The sequence below is a fragment of the Abramis brama genome, assembly GCF_963993115.1.
Source record: "Abramis brama genome assembly, chromosome: 24".
Lineage (NCBI taxonomy): Eukaryota > Metazoa > Chordata > Actinopteri > Cypriniformes > Leuciscidae > Abramis > Abramis brama.
Window position 1 is genome coordinate 13,237,551 of NC_139986.1, and position 17,480 is coordinate 13,255,030.

Sequence of the window (17,480 nt, forward strand, 5' to 3'; positions counted from 1 at the left end):
GTAATTATAATCAAATAATTTAATTAAGACACTGAAACTTTAATATTTAAATTAATTTTTTCAAAATTGCTTTGCATTGTGCAAAATTAGCACAAATTAGTATTGATGCTGTGGAATCCCCTGGAAAAGTGAGGCAAAGGAAAATGTCAGATTCACCCTTTATTCAAATAGTATTAAAAATGTGTTAAAGATTTTGTAAGCGTATTGTGTAGTTGTGCCTGGAGTCAATTCTTTATTTGTGATAACACAATGAAACATTCCAAATTGTACAGACATATTTTTTAGCCAGGCTGTCAACATGAAAAAACAAGAGAGGACAATGAAATATTAATAAATGATATGTTGCAGACAATGTATGATTTTTTTTTTTCTCCTGTGAGCTTTTTAGTTTTTCTAAAACCTGTAGCTGTAGTTTGCCCTTTTTGTCACTTAATATTTAACAATATTACTGATCTGCCTGCATTGACACCATTATATGAGAACTGAACTGAGCTGGACGATGACATCATTTATCTATACAGCCGCTCTGGAGAAATCAGTGAACTAAATAGATAACTAATGATTTTTTTTTTACAATGGAAATGAAAGCTTTAGCATAAGTTCTGCCAGGAAGACTAAATTGTTACGTCACTTATTACCTTCTCAACTACACAATTGTGTTCTAATACTTGTAGTATAAAAGATTGGTACTTACACATGTCTGAGTTCGCAGATGCTGACGCCTACATTCACCTCCATCCTCCCCACCACCACCAGGATGGTCCCTGTCCATACCTCCCGGGGTGTCGGCTGCGCCCCTGCCTGCGTCTTCAGGCAGGAAATGCAGATTCCGTACCCTCGGATTGCGAGCTACGGACAGGGCCTACGCCAAAGAACTTTACAACACAATACTTGCTTGCTGGGCTGTTAATAAATGTATACTTGTTTCGGTGTTTTGTCTCCCGAGTCTTTCTGGTAGAAATTAATCAACACTGAACTTACTTAAGCCAGACAATGACACTATTTTCTTGTGTCTGCATTATTTTCCTGTTAACTCTGTAAAGCTGCTTTGAAACAATCTGTATTGTAAAAAGCACTGTAGAAATGAAAGGTGACTTGAAATAATTTTGTCAGATAAATACCTTCACTAAGTTTAGTGTTTTGTTCTTCCCTCATATTTTAAAATATTTAAAAAATATAAATATAATTTCCTCATAATTTGATGGTTTAAGCAAACTTGTAGAGTAATTAAAAAAATAAATAAAAAACCTCTGCACATCACTTTTGGCCACTACTGTATATTTGGTGTGGTCAGTGCCACAATAGTGCTGTTCAAGAGCCTGCTAACTGTGGACTGAAGGGCCTGAGTCATCACAGGTGCACTGCTGCATTTTTCCAGTCGCCAAAAATATAATTATTACTTTCATTTAATTTCATTGCTGTAAAATTTCTTAAAGGTAAGTTACAAAAAGAATACCTTGATGATTCAACTTTTTTATCATTTGATCAACTGTGCCGCGTCCTCTCTGCTGCCATCTTGTTACTCCTAACTAGGTCTATGGTTAGGAGACCTCTCCTGCTCTCTTAAATAATTTACGAGCTGAGACCAAGTCTTAACACTTAGGAACCTTTATGAATCACACTTATTCTTAAGTTTAGGAATAAGAGTAAAATTATGTCATTCTAATAATTTTGACAGACTTTTTTTTACAGAATTTTTACTCTGAGTGGCTTTATACATACGGCTCCAGGTCTGCACGTGAGGAAGTACAAGAGTCAGCATGCTATATTAAAAAAAGTGTCACCTGTTATTTTAAAATGCTGAAGTACGGAAATCATAGAAATTTGTTATATTAAATTTAAAGTATAGTGTGTATGTATTACAGCATGCTTGGAACTTTTTGGACAAGAGTGTTTTGTTTGTGTTTTATTTGGTCATGGAAATCATCTAACTGTTAAAACCACAGTGGAACTATGTCTAAAAATATTTGAATAACAATTGTATGTGAAGAGAACAAAATTATTCACTTCTGTTTTTCCTTGATTTACAGATTGTACTGCTCTAGGTAAGGATGTTCAATCAATTTCTATCACATTAAAAAAAAAAGTTTTTAAAAGGGTAGCACTTTATTTTACAGTGCCCTTGTTACATCTAGTTATAGTAATTACTATAAATTGTGCATAATTGCATGTAACTATAACCACACCCTAACCCTATAATAAGTACATGTGTTTAATTAGTATTATTCAGTACTTAAATGTAAAATTTGTACATGTAACACGGACACCTTAAAATAAAGTGTAACCAAAACAATGAATTATTGATATATATTCATGTAAGACAAAATATTAAAATGAAAATACAAGTCATAATAAAAGGAGACATACAGAAAATATAATGCTTAAAGATTTGGGAGTGTTTTTTTTTTTTTTTTTTTTTTTTTTAAAGAGTGAGACTGTAAATTGTCTTCATAGTGTCTTTGTGTGTGTTTGTATCTGCAGAACTCAAGATGTATATCATTCTGCTCATGACTTTTTTGTTCATAACGGATGAACTTGTACTGGTATCTTCAGGTGAGTTCCTTGTGCTGTCTAACTGAAAATAAAATCATCAGAAAGCTTTAGACCGGTTGTAAGATATTTTAACAAGATATTTTAAGGTGTTTGTATGTTTATATTGCTGTTCTGTTTTCAGAAACTCCAGCATATAATGCAAAATTGCCTGGCAGAATAACAGCACTGAGCGGCTCTTGTGTGCAGATACCTTGTACATTTGAAGTGCCAGAGAACGTACTGAAGAATGCAGAAAGTATATATGGCGTCTGGATAACGCATGATCATGCTTATCTCCAACCATGGGCTTTGGTAGTTTATAATGGAAGTACAAACATCAGCAAAGGATTCAGTCGTATAGAGATAACTGGAAATCTTAGTCAGCGTGAATGTACCACAGTTTTCTATGATGTCATGAACAATCATTCAGACAGTTATTACTTCAGGTTGGAAATAAAGCCACAAGATTGGAAATACTCATATCAGAATCCCATCAACATTTCTGTCTCAGGTAAGTGGGGCTCACTGATTATGATTCATGATTAATTCCCTGAATATTTTTATAACTAAAATGAATTTATGGTGTCCTCCATGGTTAAACAAAATGTTACAATTGATACTTCCCTAAACTTAGCCTATATGGAGCCAGATTAGTATTATTAAAGTCAGCATGAAACAAAAGTTGTGATAGTCTTTTCTATGTGGCGTATATCGTCACTGTTGAGCGGAAACCTTGGACATTTGGTCTCCACATTTGGTCATTTTCATTTGAATCATTACTATTGATCACCCTGTACGTCTGTCTGTGGGTTTGGCAAATATCTGACCAATGAAAAGTATTAAAAAGAGCTTGTGACTAAACCTCATAACTCCATTGGATCCTCAGTCTGTTGGTAAAACCTCATAACTCCACCCGTGTATCATGAATAAAGTGCTGCATGCAGTTTGGAGGGAGTCTTTTTTCCTTCTTTTTTTCTTCTTTTTTTTGCAGTGTGTAACACAGTTAGATGTTATAGAAATGTAACCCCTAGGGGGCGCTCCAACGCACAATTTGGATATTTAGAATAGAGACCCCAAAAACCCACGCTCCCCTTTTAGATAATTAGGCAGGTTTTCGTCCAATGAAGGAACAGAAATGGGACTGATGTACTCAATTATAAATTTATTAAACACTCACAAATATAAGAATTGGCAATCAGGGCAGACAAATAGTCCCCCCAGGTAACAGTAAACAATTTTACAATAAATAAGTCACAGTGAATAAACGCCTCATAGTAAATGAGTTACAGGGTATAAAGTCTAACAATATCAAAACTACAGTGCATAAAGTCAAATAAATAAGTACTGTTCACAAAACACTGCAAAAACACTTCAAACCAATTCGGCCGTGCAAACATACACTAACACAGCATTTCACACTTCACTAGTGAACATTTCATCACAAAATAGACGCTGTTCCTAAAGGAGATATTGCTCTATGCCCATCGGCCGAATGTTGGGAGTATGAGTTTTTCTTTGAATCAATGCCGTATGCCCCGTAGCGATACAATTAAGTGGTGTGGATGACTAATAACTGTGCACACTCGCAACGTATCGTTTATTACTGCAACTCTTATAGGATCACAACTCACTATTATGAAAGCAAGTTTCTGTAAGCTCGTCCTGCTGGTACCATTTACTGGACACCATAAACGCAGACGCCAGACCGAGGTTGCCGCAAAACCTGTGTTGGATCACTACTCACTATTATGAAAGCAAGTTTCTGTAGCTCGTCACTGCTGGCACCATTTACTGGACACCATAAACGCAGACGCCCAACCGAGGTTCTCCCCTTCGCACAGCCGATACACCAAGAGACTCACTCTTCACTCACACTGCACCATTTTTCTGTTCCTCTCAACACCTTTAAAGCAACAACATGGAACTTTTCCTCTGCGGTCGCCCTACAGGTTGGAAGCGGAATTGTCCATTACCGCTGTCGTAAAATGATTTACGGTTACTGTATATGAAGCATGCAGGTTTTTTTCATATGGGCAATGATAATATTATTAATCTTCCCCCTTTCATAATTTATACATGTTTAGTAGACTAAACATTTTAACTCAAACATTTGCGATTTGCATGTCGATTGCAATGCTCAAATCTGAACGAGAATGATAGCGATAGCATCCTAACCATCTAAAACTACCATGTTAGTGTTTACTAGCTACCAGATTGATAATTCGCTTATCTACTAGCTGATTCATGAAGATAAATAAATGGAGGACCAGATAGTTTCCGTAACGTAGCCAGGCAGACAACAGATTAGAAAAACTAAAGATAGTATGCAAGCAATTTACAGTTACTTACTAGTTCAACAGCATGACGGCCAAGTCAGCATCGGTCTGGTAACTCTCCTCCTCCATAAGCTAACGCCAGCGAGCAAACGCTCGACCAATATTGATCCTCTTCCTGCCTTTCAGTTTATCACTCTCCCTTTTCCTCTTCCGACTCTACTCCGACAAAACCTTGGACTTCTTACGTTTCGCTGCTGCTTCAGCCATGACGAAAACAGACGTACGAAAACAAACGCGCTGGTTGGCCACATTTGAGGAAGTGGTGGGCAAAGTGACGTATGCCGTAAAGCAGTCGAATTTTGTAGTTCTTTTTGAGCGCTGGTTACTACCCGCACCCCGAAGTTACATAGTGCCAGTAAAAGCGATACAGACCCCGTCAGGCTCTGGCAGACGTCTCATTCAACCTATTGTAAGTCGATGTACTATCACAAGGGTCTTGGAAATATATTATGAAGGTTGAAAAGTTACATGTTGTTACTTTAAAGGGATGCGTCACTTACGCCACCTGATCCAAATAATCAGCCGGCCTTAAAGGTACACTTCCCAACTCGACCACCTGACCCGCTACATTCACCGCCCCTAAAATGTCACCGTCTCGGTGACAAGTGGAAAAGGTGCTACAACCAGGGTCTAAAAACAACATTATGGGAGCTAATGGTTAAAACAGCTTCCCCATGCTCGTCTTCAGGTAATTGTTTAGTTAATGTACACGGGAGGTTATAAGGGTTTGAATGGTAACCGGCTGTTGTTCTACTGGTCCGCCTTGGCACAAACTCTCGCTCAGATACTGGCATAGGCACTTCCGCTGCTGGAGCCTGTTCCACAGCCGAATCCTGCCGGGTCTGTTCCTGGTGCACCAACGTTGGAGGTGGCTGATCACCAGCCACAGTGGGGACATAACTAATCTGTCCCTCCAGGCCAGGGGTGTCTAAGGCTACCAGTAGTGCCAACTGACCTCTTTCATCGACACTACTGTTTGAGTCCTCTGAGACCAGATCAGACTGGTCTAATGTGGGCTCGGCGGCTGCAAAAGTAGACAGCGGTTGACAGGGGTCCGCCGGAAGGGGACGCAACTCTTGCCTATGAATGTTCTTTTCTGGACCCTGCTGATCCCTTGGTCTAATTTTATAAAGGGTGCCAACCTCATCCAAACAGCTCACCACCTCGTATACTACATGGTTCCAGTGGTCATGAATTTTATGACGACCAAGCGGGTGACTCCGGCGGTACACTAATGTACCCGATGGTAAAATGGGCAAAGGAACAGCTTGATGCTTTGCTCGCTGCCTGGCTGCTGCCTCAAGATTAGCCCGAGCCCGAACTGCAGAAAGATGCTCCTGATGTTCTCGAACCCACTCATCCGTGGTCAGTTCCGATGGGGGATCGACTGTACCCAAGAGTGAGTCGAGCGGGAGAATGGGCTTCCGCCCAAACATTAACTCATATGGTGAAAACCCAGTTGACTGATGGGCTGTTGTATTATATGCAAACAGCACACGAGGCAGGTGTTGTGGCCACCTTTTCTTCTTTTCTGCGGGCAAGGTACGAAGCAGATCGTGAAGTGTACGATTAAATCTTTCGCTTGCCCATTTCCCTCCGGGTGGTACGGACTTGTACGGGACTTATGAATACCATATAGTTGACACAGCCGCTGAAACAACTCTCCCTCAAATTGACGACCCTGATCTGTATGAATACGCTGCGGGACTCCATAAGTATAAAACCACTGTTCAGTAAGAACCCGTGCTACAGTCGTGGCTTTTTGGTCGACGGTGGGATATGCTTGAGCAAATTTGGAAAACACATCAGTGACAACCAAAAGATTTTCTTTTCCATCACTAGACCTTTCCAATATGGTGAAGTCCATGGCAAGAATTTCTAAAGGCCTAGACTCAAGCAGACTACCCATGAATGTTCTCAACTTTGGCTGCACCGCTTTCGCCACTAAACATCGTTGACATTCTCGGCACCAGCGCTTGATGTCTTTCCGCATAAAAGGCCAATAACAACGTTGACGAACAAGTATAGTGGTCCTTTCCACCCCCTGATGTCCATGGTTATCATGCAAAGCAATCAAGACTTCCTCTTGTAGCAGCTGAGGCAACAACAGCTGCATTAGTCTTACATTACCACCGGGGACATGACTTTGCCGGTAAAGAACCCCACCGTGTTCCTGTATGTTACTCCACTGACGCACCAGTTCTACCACCGCAGGGGACTCTTTAGCCCTTTCTAATGCTGTAGGGGGGTTACCTCTCTTCCAGTAGGCTAGAAAGACCCTTAACACCGGGTCTTCTGACTGAAGAAGCTGAAGATCGGCGCTAGTTCTTACTGGGGAGGCATCTATAGCCTGAATGTCAATGGGCCCAGAAAGGTGTGTTACTACTACGCCCTTAATCTCCGTAGGAACAGAGATTCCTGATGCTACTGCTTCGATAGAGTCTAAATCTGGGGATGCAGGCAAGCGAGACAATGCATCTGCATTTCTATTACACGCACCTCGACGGTACTCGATTTCAAAATCAAAAAGAGCCAGCTGTGCCGCCCAACGTTGCTCCACCGCCCCCAATTTGGCCGTCTGCAGATAACAGAGGGGATTGTTATCAGTCAGGACTCTGAACTTTACGCCTAGAAGGTAATCTCGAAATTTGTCTGTTATGGCCCATTTAAGGGCCAACAACTCAAGCTTCATGGCCGAATAATTGTCCATGTTTCGTTCTGTTGGTCGTAACCCCCTGCTCGCATAAGCCACTGGCCGCCGCTGTCCCTCCACCTGCTGTTGGGACAAAACGGCACCCAGCCCAAGCCCACTCGCATCCATCTCAAGGACAAAAGGCTTGCTGAAATCTGCATAGCCCAAAACCGGTGCAGTTATCAGTTTCTCTTTTAAAGTTTCAAAAGAACTTTCACATCCCCAATCCCAGTGGTCACGCAAAACAGCATTAGACCCTGCTCTCTTCTTCTTTGGAGCTGGCTGTAATTTTGCTACCAACTTATGCAGAGGGGCTGCATATCTCGCAAACCCCTCTACAAAACACCTATAATATGACGCAAACCCAAGGAAGGAGTGCAATTCTGTGATGGTAGCTGGAACTTTCCAGTCCCTCACTGCACTGATTTTGGCTGGGTCAGTTGCGACTCCCGAAGCTGAAATAATGTGTCCCAAGAACTTCACCTCTGCCTGAAAGAAATGGCACTTCCTCAAATTAAGTTGGAGGCCATGGGAGGTTAACCTACCTAACACGAGTTCCAGTCGTTCCAGATGTTGCTGGAACGTAGATGAAAATACCACCACATCATCAAGATACAAAAGAAGAGTATGGAACCGCTGATCTCCAAAGATTCTTTCCATTAGTCTCTGGAAAGTTCCTGGGGCATTGCACAATCCAAATGGCATCCTCTGAAACTCAAAGAGACCAAATGGAGTGCAAAATGCTGTTTTTGCCCTATCCTTCTTTGCCACAGACACTTGATTATAGCCACTTGCTAAATCAAGAGTGGAAAAAAAACAAGCACCTGAAAGGGCATCCAAGGATTCCTCAATCCGAGGCAATGGAAAGGCATCTTTTCTAGTCTTCGCATTCAATTGTCTATAATCGACGCATAAACGGATAGACCCATCCTTTTTTTGAACTACAACAATGGGTGAAGAATAAGGACTACAACTGGGTTTTACCACTCCCTGTTCTAACAACTCTTGAATGTGGGCCTTCACAACATCATACTGCAAAGGTGGCAGTCTACGGTAGCGTTGCCGCACCGGTATCTCATCCACTAATGGAATCTCGTGTTCAATAAGGTCTGTGCAACCCAACTCCCCTTCCCCACGACTAAAAGCTGCACTATGCTTTTGAAGTAAGGATTTGGCCTCTTGCTGCTCCAAGTCTGTCAGATTAGGCCAGGTAGTATTGGCAAGGCCAGAAAGGCAAGAGGCAGTGGCCTCCACAGACTGGATAACAACAACAGAGCCCCGGTTATCATCCTCTTCCTGAAAACAAATGGACTTCTTAGCAGAACATACCTCTATCATATGTAATTGACCCAAGGTGGTGCGAGGCCTTATCCACCGATCCTCCTTCCCCACATTGACGACCGGAACATCGACTGTGCCATCACCCATGGGGAGTAAAGAACTAGGAATGAGCAAATCCGGTGGCAACTGCCACTCTACCTCTCCTGGTTCGATCAACACAGAGGAAATCAACGGGCAAAGCCCTTACCTGCATAGAGCTGGAATTAACTTCATAGATCCAGCAGGCACAAGAATAGAAGAGCCCGGGGGAGTGGAAACCTTACCCAATAAGCCAGAGCTGGACAAGTCTTCGAAGCTTTGACACGCCAACAGAGCATGTTTCCAAACTGCAGGAACATCTGCAGAAGAAGCAAACAAACTTGTACTCCCTTGACAGAACATTTCTCGCAGACAACAACGAAGCACATTCATTCCAATAAGACCTGGGACGTTTTTTTATTTTTATTTTGATCCAGAATCTGGTGGGTCATGAACGACCAAAATGCCTACAGAGGGAAGCACCTTACCCAGTACTTCTATGTCCAGTTCTAAATAGCCTCGATAGGGGATATCCAACCCACTGGCTGCCTTTAACTGCAGCCATCCACAGGAGCGTAACTGGTCTTGCCCCTGAACTTGGAAATGCTCTTTAAAAAAAGATTCCGTAACCGTAGATACCATAGATCCGGTGTCAACAAGGCACGCTATAGGCACTCCTCCCATTTTAACGTCGGCCACCGGGCACTGCCCTATAAGTACAGAATGAGAAGATGGTATGGGGAGAAAAGAAACTGAGCCTGTTGAGGCCCCATCTAGTGTTTGGCTCCATACACTAGAGGGTGCTAGTTTCCCTGCAACCCACTGGATTGAACATCAGCTGCCCTCTGTCCAGAATCACTCCGTACCCACTGTCCCTGCCGACGACCTGTCGAACAGTCCCTTGCCATATGTCCAGCCTGGTCACACCTCAAACAAATAGGCCGACCATCAGCTTCAAATCTATAACGCCGGGATGGATTACTTGGTCTACTATTTAGATTGGAATTTGCTGGTCCAGAGGCCAAATGTTTTAGGATGGTGTCCAATTGAGTTTGTTGCCTACGCAAACAATCTTTAAGATCAGCCAATTCATCGTTTGGTTTTGCAGCTACGGCCTGGGTCTCCGCTCCCCATTCCCCTACTACCCCTGAACTGGCATCACAAGAGAAAGCCCTCGCGCGCACTGGGCGGACACCCTCCCCATCGTCAACCCAACGAAATGACTCTCTATGCACCTCTAAAAACTGCGAGTCAGGATTGAGGCGAATAAATTGTTTTAATTCCCTGCCCAACATTTTGTCTCGCACATTTTCCACGAACTGATCGCGAAGAACCGAGTCAGGGTTAGAAATGGCAGTTGAATTTTTGCGCTGACAAATTTCCATTAGGACCATTAAGGAATGGGAAAACTCACGCAACGATTCTCCCTCACGCTGGCGGCATTGGAAAAACTTTTGTTGAGCCTCAATGTAAGAGTGTGCACAGCCAAAAGTCTCCAATAATATTGAAAAGATTCTCTCAGGGTCAGCCCTATCAGTCGCTGGACGAAGTTTAATCTTCAATTTAGCCTCCCCTTCAAGAAGATCATATACAAAATATGCCTGTTCACTGAGGGACATATGTCTAGCCTGTAAACATTTACGAACCTCTTCAACCCATTCCTCCAGAGGAGGACATTCCGGACCCGGACTACCAGAAAATTTAGGATATTTTCGTTCTCTTGGCACATAGACATACCTCATACCAGCTGCACCTGGCACTGACCGACTCGGCTCTCCCTGATTTGTATCCACTGGGGGCGCTACATTTCCCTGCCGAAGTCTTTCATTATCTGCTTGAAGTTGTTGGATCTGCTCAGTTAAAAGTCTAACCTGATCCTCCATGACCTATGATATTTGGGCAGAATAGAAAAACAGACAGTTTAATGAAGAGACAGTTAAATATTAAACGCAAACCACTTATTGCTTATAGGGTCGTCGTCCCGGATCTCTCCTCAGCCACTGTTTTTCCTGTAATCAATATAACCTTGGTTATTACCACCAAAAAAAAAAAAGAAAACCCATCCAACACAATACATACACAAGAACAAAATTCACAAATATTACACCAGTCCCAATATTATCCTGCCGACTACGCCAAATGTAACCCCTAGGGGGCGCTCCAACGCACAATTTGGATATTTAGAATAGAGACCCCAAAAACCCACGCTCCCCTTTTAGATAATAAGGCAGGTTGCGTCCAATGAAGGAACAGAAATGGGACTGATGTACTCAATTATAAATTTATTAAACACTCACAAATATAAGAATTGGCAATCAGGGCAGACAAATAGTCCCCCCAGGTAACAGTAAACAATTTTACAATAAATAAGTCACAGTGAATAAAAGCCTCATAGTAAATGAGTTACAGGGTATAAAGTCTAACAATATCAAAACTACAGTGCATAAAGTCAAATAAATAAGTACTGTTCACAAAACACTGCAAAAACACTTCAAACCAATTCGGCCGTGCAAACATACACTAACACAGCATTTCACACTTCACTAGTGAACATTTCATCACAAAATAGACGCTGTTCCTAAAGGAGATATTGCTCGATGCCCATCGGCCGAATGTTGGGAGTATGAGTTTTTCTTTGAATCAACGCCGTATGCCCCGTAGCGATACAATTAAGTGGTGTGGATGACTAATAACTGTGCACACTGGCAACGTATCGTTTATTACTGCAACTCTTATAGGATCACAACTCACTATTATGAAAGCAAGTTTCTGTAAGCTCGTCCTGCTGGTACCATTTACTGGACACCATAAGCGCAGATACCAGACCGAGGTTGTTGCAAGACCTATGTAAGATCACTACTCGCTATATGAAAGCAAGTTCCTGTAGGCTCGTCACTGCCGGTACCATTTACTGGACACCATAAACGCAGACGCCAGACCGAGGTTGCCGCAAAACCTGTGTTGGATCACTACTCACTATTATGAAAGCAAGTTTCTGTAGCTCGTCACTGCTGGCACCATTTACTGGACACCATAAACGCAGACGCCCAACCGAGGTTCTCCCCTTCGCACAGCCGATACACCAAGAGACTCACTCTTCACTCACACTGCACCATTTTTCTGTTCCTCTCAACACCTTTAAAGGGATGCGTCACTTACGTCACCTGATCCAAATAATCAGCCGGCCTTAAAGGTACACTTCCCAACTCGACCACCTGACCCGCTACAGAAAGAAGGAGGCGGGAACTGGTGAACGTTCAAAGACTTTAATAAATAAATAAACAAATACAAAATTAAAGTAAAAGACAGCAACCCCTCACGGACGACTACTGTCACATAAAACACAACATAAAATCCAGGCCTGTCCTCTCTCGATCTCCACTGTCGTCGCTCCTCCATTATGCTTCCGCTCCTCCGTGAGAGATACAAGACCGGTGCGTCGCGCAGGTGTCGCTCATTATCAATCACGCCACCGGCCTCGCGCCGTTCTCTCACGCCTCTCGGCCTCGTCCTGCTTGCCACACACAGCAAGGGTAAATATATATATAAAAAGGTATTTGAGGAACAGAGAAGAGTTTCTTAGACTAGCATAGCCATAATGACATGAAATTATGACCAAATGACAGAAAAAACTGAGTGCCCTTTATAATCTGTAAGTTGATGAAAACGTAATGTGATGTACTTACTGCCTCAAATGCAGCTGTTCTAATGACGGCAAAACACGTATGTCCAAACATCTCTGAAATTCTCTGGTAAAAAACCTAATCATTCAATTTGAGCTTGACTTTGGTAAAATGTTAATAATATATTGACACATGCAAGTGTCTGACCATATAAAGCCACAATATCAACTTTGACAACACAGTTTTTAATTATTTAAAAAATACACTGTTTTTCCATTTGGAGATACGTGATTTTTCTGCCCCAAAGTGATGATATCTGAGTAATATGGTAGGGTGGAATTTGATTTTGTCAATGGAGAATTGATTGGATGGTTGTGGTTTGTAATTGCTGTGATGTCATGTGAGTGACAGGTTGTCCCGCTCTCGCGCCAGTAAACACATCATCAGAGAAGAGAAGAGATGTCGCTGCAAGAGTTATTTTGATTAAAGATTATGAGGGCACATGCTTTTTTTTTTTTTTTAAAAAACAAGAATTAAATGCACACATAAATCAATTATAATAAATTCTGAAATATTCAATAAAAAATAATAAATGTCAATTTTGATTCCATGGTGACTTGATTCACGCAAAAGATATGATGCACATATGCATAGTGTCGTGGAAATTACTTTTACGACTTTAAATAATAATTGGAAGACAGCTGGAAATTTCAAAAGTTATAAAGATCTTTATTTCTTGCAAGAAATTTTGGCATTCACATACAGAGAGCATCTGATATGAGAAGGCGCTGACTTCTCCTTTTTGCCCAGCTTATATACTCTTAACACATCCTGGTCTGTCTCAAAAGATCGCCTTGGTTTACCTTAAAAGGAAACGTCTTTGTTCAAGATCTCTTGTCTAACATAAATTATATCTAGACAGAACAATATCACGTCTGCAAAAGTTTTCTGTTTTTAGCTGCTGCTCTTATTCACACATTTTGCTTATCTCTATTTTCATCAAAGCTGCACACATACTTTTCACACTTGAAGTTAGGGATGGGGCCGATCCGATCCAGTATCGGTATCGGGACCGATACCAGCGTAATTCACGTATCGGATTTTCCCGATCCAACCTGCGGAGATATCCGATATCCATGAGTCATGTCTGCGCTTTAATGTTGTCTGCTGAAATGACTCCAAGGGCCCTATCTTGCACCCAGCGCAATTGACTTTGTACAGCGACGCATGTATCATTCCTATTTTCCACCCGCGCAAAGCGCGTTTTTCCCTCCACAGAAGCACGTCGCTAAACTAGGGAATGAACTTGCGCTCATTGGGCGGTTCAGCGCAAAAAAGGAGGTGTGTTCCGGCGCAAACGTTCCTTCATGCTATTTTGCAGGTTTAGAAAACAATTGCGCCACTAACCAGGAAAAAATTGTTTAAAGTCAGTGGCGCGTTGCGCATGTTATTCATATGCTATTTTAAGGGCGCATGCTTGGCCATAATCAATGAAGCGTGTGCACAACGCGCATACACTTTGATTCTCTCATCTACACAGAAGCAGCAGTTTTCATTTTTGCAAATCATACATTATTACGATAGATAGATAGATAGATAGATAGATAGATAGATAGATAGACAGACAATTTATTATAAAAGCATACATCTAGCTTACACATTTACCCAAATTATCATACGCCTTTTTAACCGAAGTTAATTTGGGTGGGTTTCTCCATCCCCAACCTCCCTGACGAGAGCGTTGCTCTCCTCGGCTGTGAACCGCTCCTGGCGCGCGCCTGGCAAATCCGCCGTTTTGATAGGAATCCGTTTTAGAACAAACGCGCCTGCTCTTAAAGGGAATGTGAGATGACGCTCTGATTGGTTTATTTCACGTTATGCCCAAACCACACCTATGAATAATGAAGCTGCTTCAGACCAACCCATTTTAGATTTGCGCCTGGCGCAAGAGTCATTTATATGGAGCGAATTATGTGCCATAATTTAACAAACAAATCCAGCATTTTGTAAACAAACTCAATCTGCTTCGCAGAGGAAAACTCGACTCGCAAACAAACTCGATCCGCTTTGCAAAGGAAAACTCGACTCGCAAACAAACAGAAAGCAATGTGCAAGCACAAGGTCAGTTTGAGTGAAAATGCAGTGGAGTTACAAATATGTATTGTGTTTTACAAATATAAATAAATGAGCCAAGATAATACTTCACAAATATATACAAACCATCCTTCAAATTGCATGTAACCTTTGAACAAATACCAAATCTAGTGCATACAAATGCATATCTGTCTGTTATTGTGTGACGCTTCGCTTTTTATGAGATCTCTCGGCTCGATTTTCTCACAAATGTATCCAGGCAGATTTTCTCACAAATGCGTCCAGGCAGATTTTCTCACAAATGCGTCCAGGCAGATTTTCTCACAAATGCAGTTGAGCAACTTCCTCTTCTAAAACAGTAGATGGCGCTAAACTAGAGGCTAATTTAGCGCTAGTCTCCCAGGAGAAGCACTGATTTGAAACTTGCCTTTGCCTACAGCTGAGGAAAATGACCGGTGAACGGGTGTGTTTCTGTCTTATTTGATCTATAATTAACCTTTTTGAGGTTTTCTCTTGCAAAATGTTTATTGCCTATCTAGACAGAAATCCACATTAGCACTTAGTAGCACTTCATTCTCTCTAGGATCGGGAAATCTATAAGCTGAAAGCTCTGCCATCTTGTTGCTTTTTGTCATTTTTTTCTGCATCGGACTCATGCGAAATTACTAAGTGATTATGTCTACACTGAACAAATCTATTTCTTTCGATCTCCATAAATGAATGAGAACATTTCATTTAATTGAGCGGCGGGTTTCATTTGTGTGTCCAAAATAATAATTTGGGCACGGCATACAGTAGCCTACCAGTCAAAAGTTTGGAAACACTACTATTTTTAATGCTTTTGAAAGAAGTCTCTTATGCTCATCAAGCCTGCAGTTAAAAACAAAACAAAAAAACAGTAATATTATGAAATATTATTACAATTTAAAATAATGTTTCTCTTTTTTAATATACTTTAAAATGTAATTTATTTTTTTGATGCAAAGCTGAATTTTCATCAGCAAGTACTCCAGTCTTTGGTGTCTTATGATCCTTCAGAAATCATTCTAATATGATAATTTGATACTCAGTTATTATCAATGATGGAAACAGTTGTGCTGTTTAATATATTTGGAATACTTTTTTCAGGATTCATTGATGAGTAAAACGTTAACAGCATTTATTCATAAAAACAGCATTTATTCAAAATAAAAACATTTCTAACAATATAAATCGTTACCATCACCTTTTATCAATTTAACGCATCCTTGTTGAATTAAAGTACTAATTTCTTAAAAAAAAATAGTTATTGTTCCCAAACTTTTGAACGGTAGTGTATATTGTTACAAAAGATTTCTATTCTAAATAAATACAGTTCTTTTTAACTTTTTATTCATCAAATAATCCTGAAAAAAGTCTCTCAGGTTATAAAAAAAATATTAAGCAGCACAACTGTTTCCAACATTGATCATAAATCAGCATATTAGAATGATTTCTGAAGGATCATAAGACACCAAAGACTGGAGTACTTGCTGATGAAAATTCAGCTTTGCATCACAAAAATAAATTACATTTTAAAGTATATTAAAAAAGAGAACCATTATTTTAAATTGTAATAATATTTCATAATATTACTGTTTTTTTTTTAGTTTTTTTTTTAACTGCAGGCTTGATGAGCATAAGAGACTTCTTTCAAAAGCATTAAAAATAGTAGTGTTTCCAAACTTTTGACTGGTACTGTATGCCGTGCCCAAATTATTATTTTGGACACACAAATGAAACCTGCCGCTCAATTAAATGAAATGTTCTCATTCATTTATGGAGAACGAAAGAAATAGATTTGTTCAGTGTAGACATAATCACTTAGTAATTTCGCATGAGTCCGATGCAGAAAAAAATGACAAAAAGCAACAAGATGGCAGAGCTTTCAGCTTATAGATTTCCCGATCCTAGAGAGAATGAAGTGCTACTAAGTGCTAATGTGGATTTCTGTCTAGATAGGCAATAAACATTTTGCAAGAGAAAACCTCAAAAAGGTTAATTATAGATCAAATAAGACAGAAACACACCCGTTCACCGGTCATTTTCCTCAGCTGTAGGCAAAGGCAAGTTTCAAATCAGTGCTTCTCCTGGGAGACTAGCGCTAAATTAGCCTCTAGTTTAGCGCCATCTACTGTTTTAGAAGAGGAAGTTGCTCAACTGCATTTGTGAGAAAATCTGCCTGGACGCATTTGTGAGAAAATCTGCCTGGACGCATTTGTGAGAAAATCTGCCTGGATACATTTGTGAGAAAATCGAGCCGAGAGATCTCATAAAAAGCGAAGCGTCACACAATCATAACAGACAGATATGCATTTGTATGCACTAGATTTGGTATTTGTTCAAAGGTTACATGCAATTTGAAGGATGGTTTGTATATATTTGTGAAGTATTATCTTGGCTCATTTATTTATATTTGTAAAACACAATACATATTTGTAACTCCACTGCATTTTCACTCAAACTGACCTTTGTGCTTGCACATTGCTTTCTGTTTGTTTGCGAGTCGAGTTTTCCTTTGCAAAGCGGATCGAGTTTGTTTGCGAGTCGAGTTTTCCTTTGCGAAGTAGATTGAGTTTGTTTGCAAAATGCTGGATTTGTTTGTTATAATTATGGCACATAATTCGCTCCATACATTTATCCCGCCGGGAAACTAGCAACAGCGCCAAGACCCGCCCACAAAGTCACTTGCGCTTTGCGCTTTGACACTTGCGTTTCAGATCGTTAAAATAGGGCCCCAAAAGTCATTCCCGCCGGCGAGTCTGCTAGCTGGCAGCAAACTGCGGAATGGATTTCCTGAACGGAGGCGCGGCTCAATCTTTTACA

The 17,480-nt window shown here is 40.8% G+C and overlaps 1 protein-coding gene across 1 annotated transcript in view; it reads left to right on the forward strand.

Annotated features, from left to right (window-relative positions):
• The first annotated feature begins 2,027 nt into the window (after positions 1-2,027).
• Positions 2,028-17,480, forward strand: part of LOC311075886 (myelin-associated glycoprotein-like) — a 29,155-nt gene continuing 13,702 nt past the window's right edge. Inside the window, exons 1-3 of the mRNA XM_084103569.1 lie at positions 2,028-2,045; positions 2,482-2,553; positions 2,675-3,043. Coding sequence (XP_083959695.1) covers positions 2,490-2,553; positions 2,675-3,043 — 433 coding nt within the window. The 5' untranslated portion in view covers positions 2,028-2,045; positions 2,482-2,489. The remainder of the gene's footprint in view (positions 2,046-2,481; positions 2,554-2,674; positions 3,044-17,480) is intronic.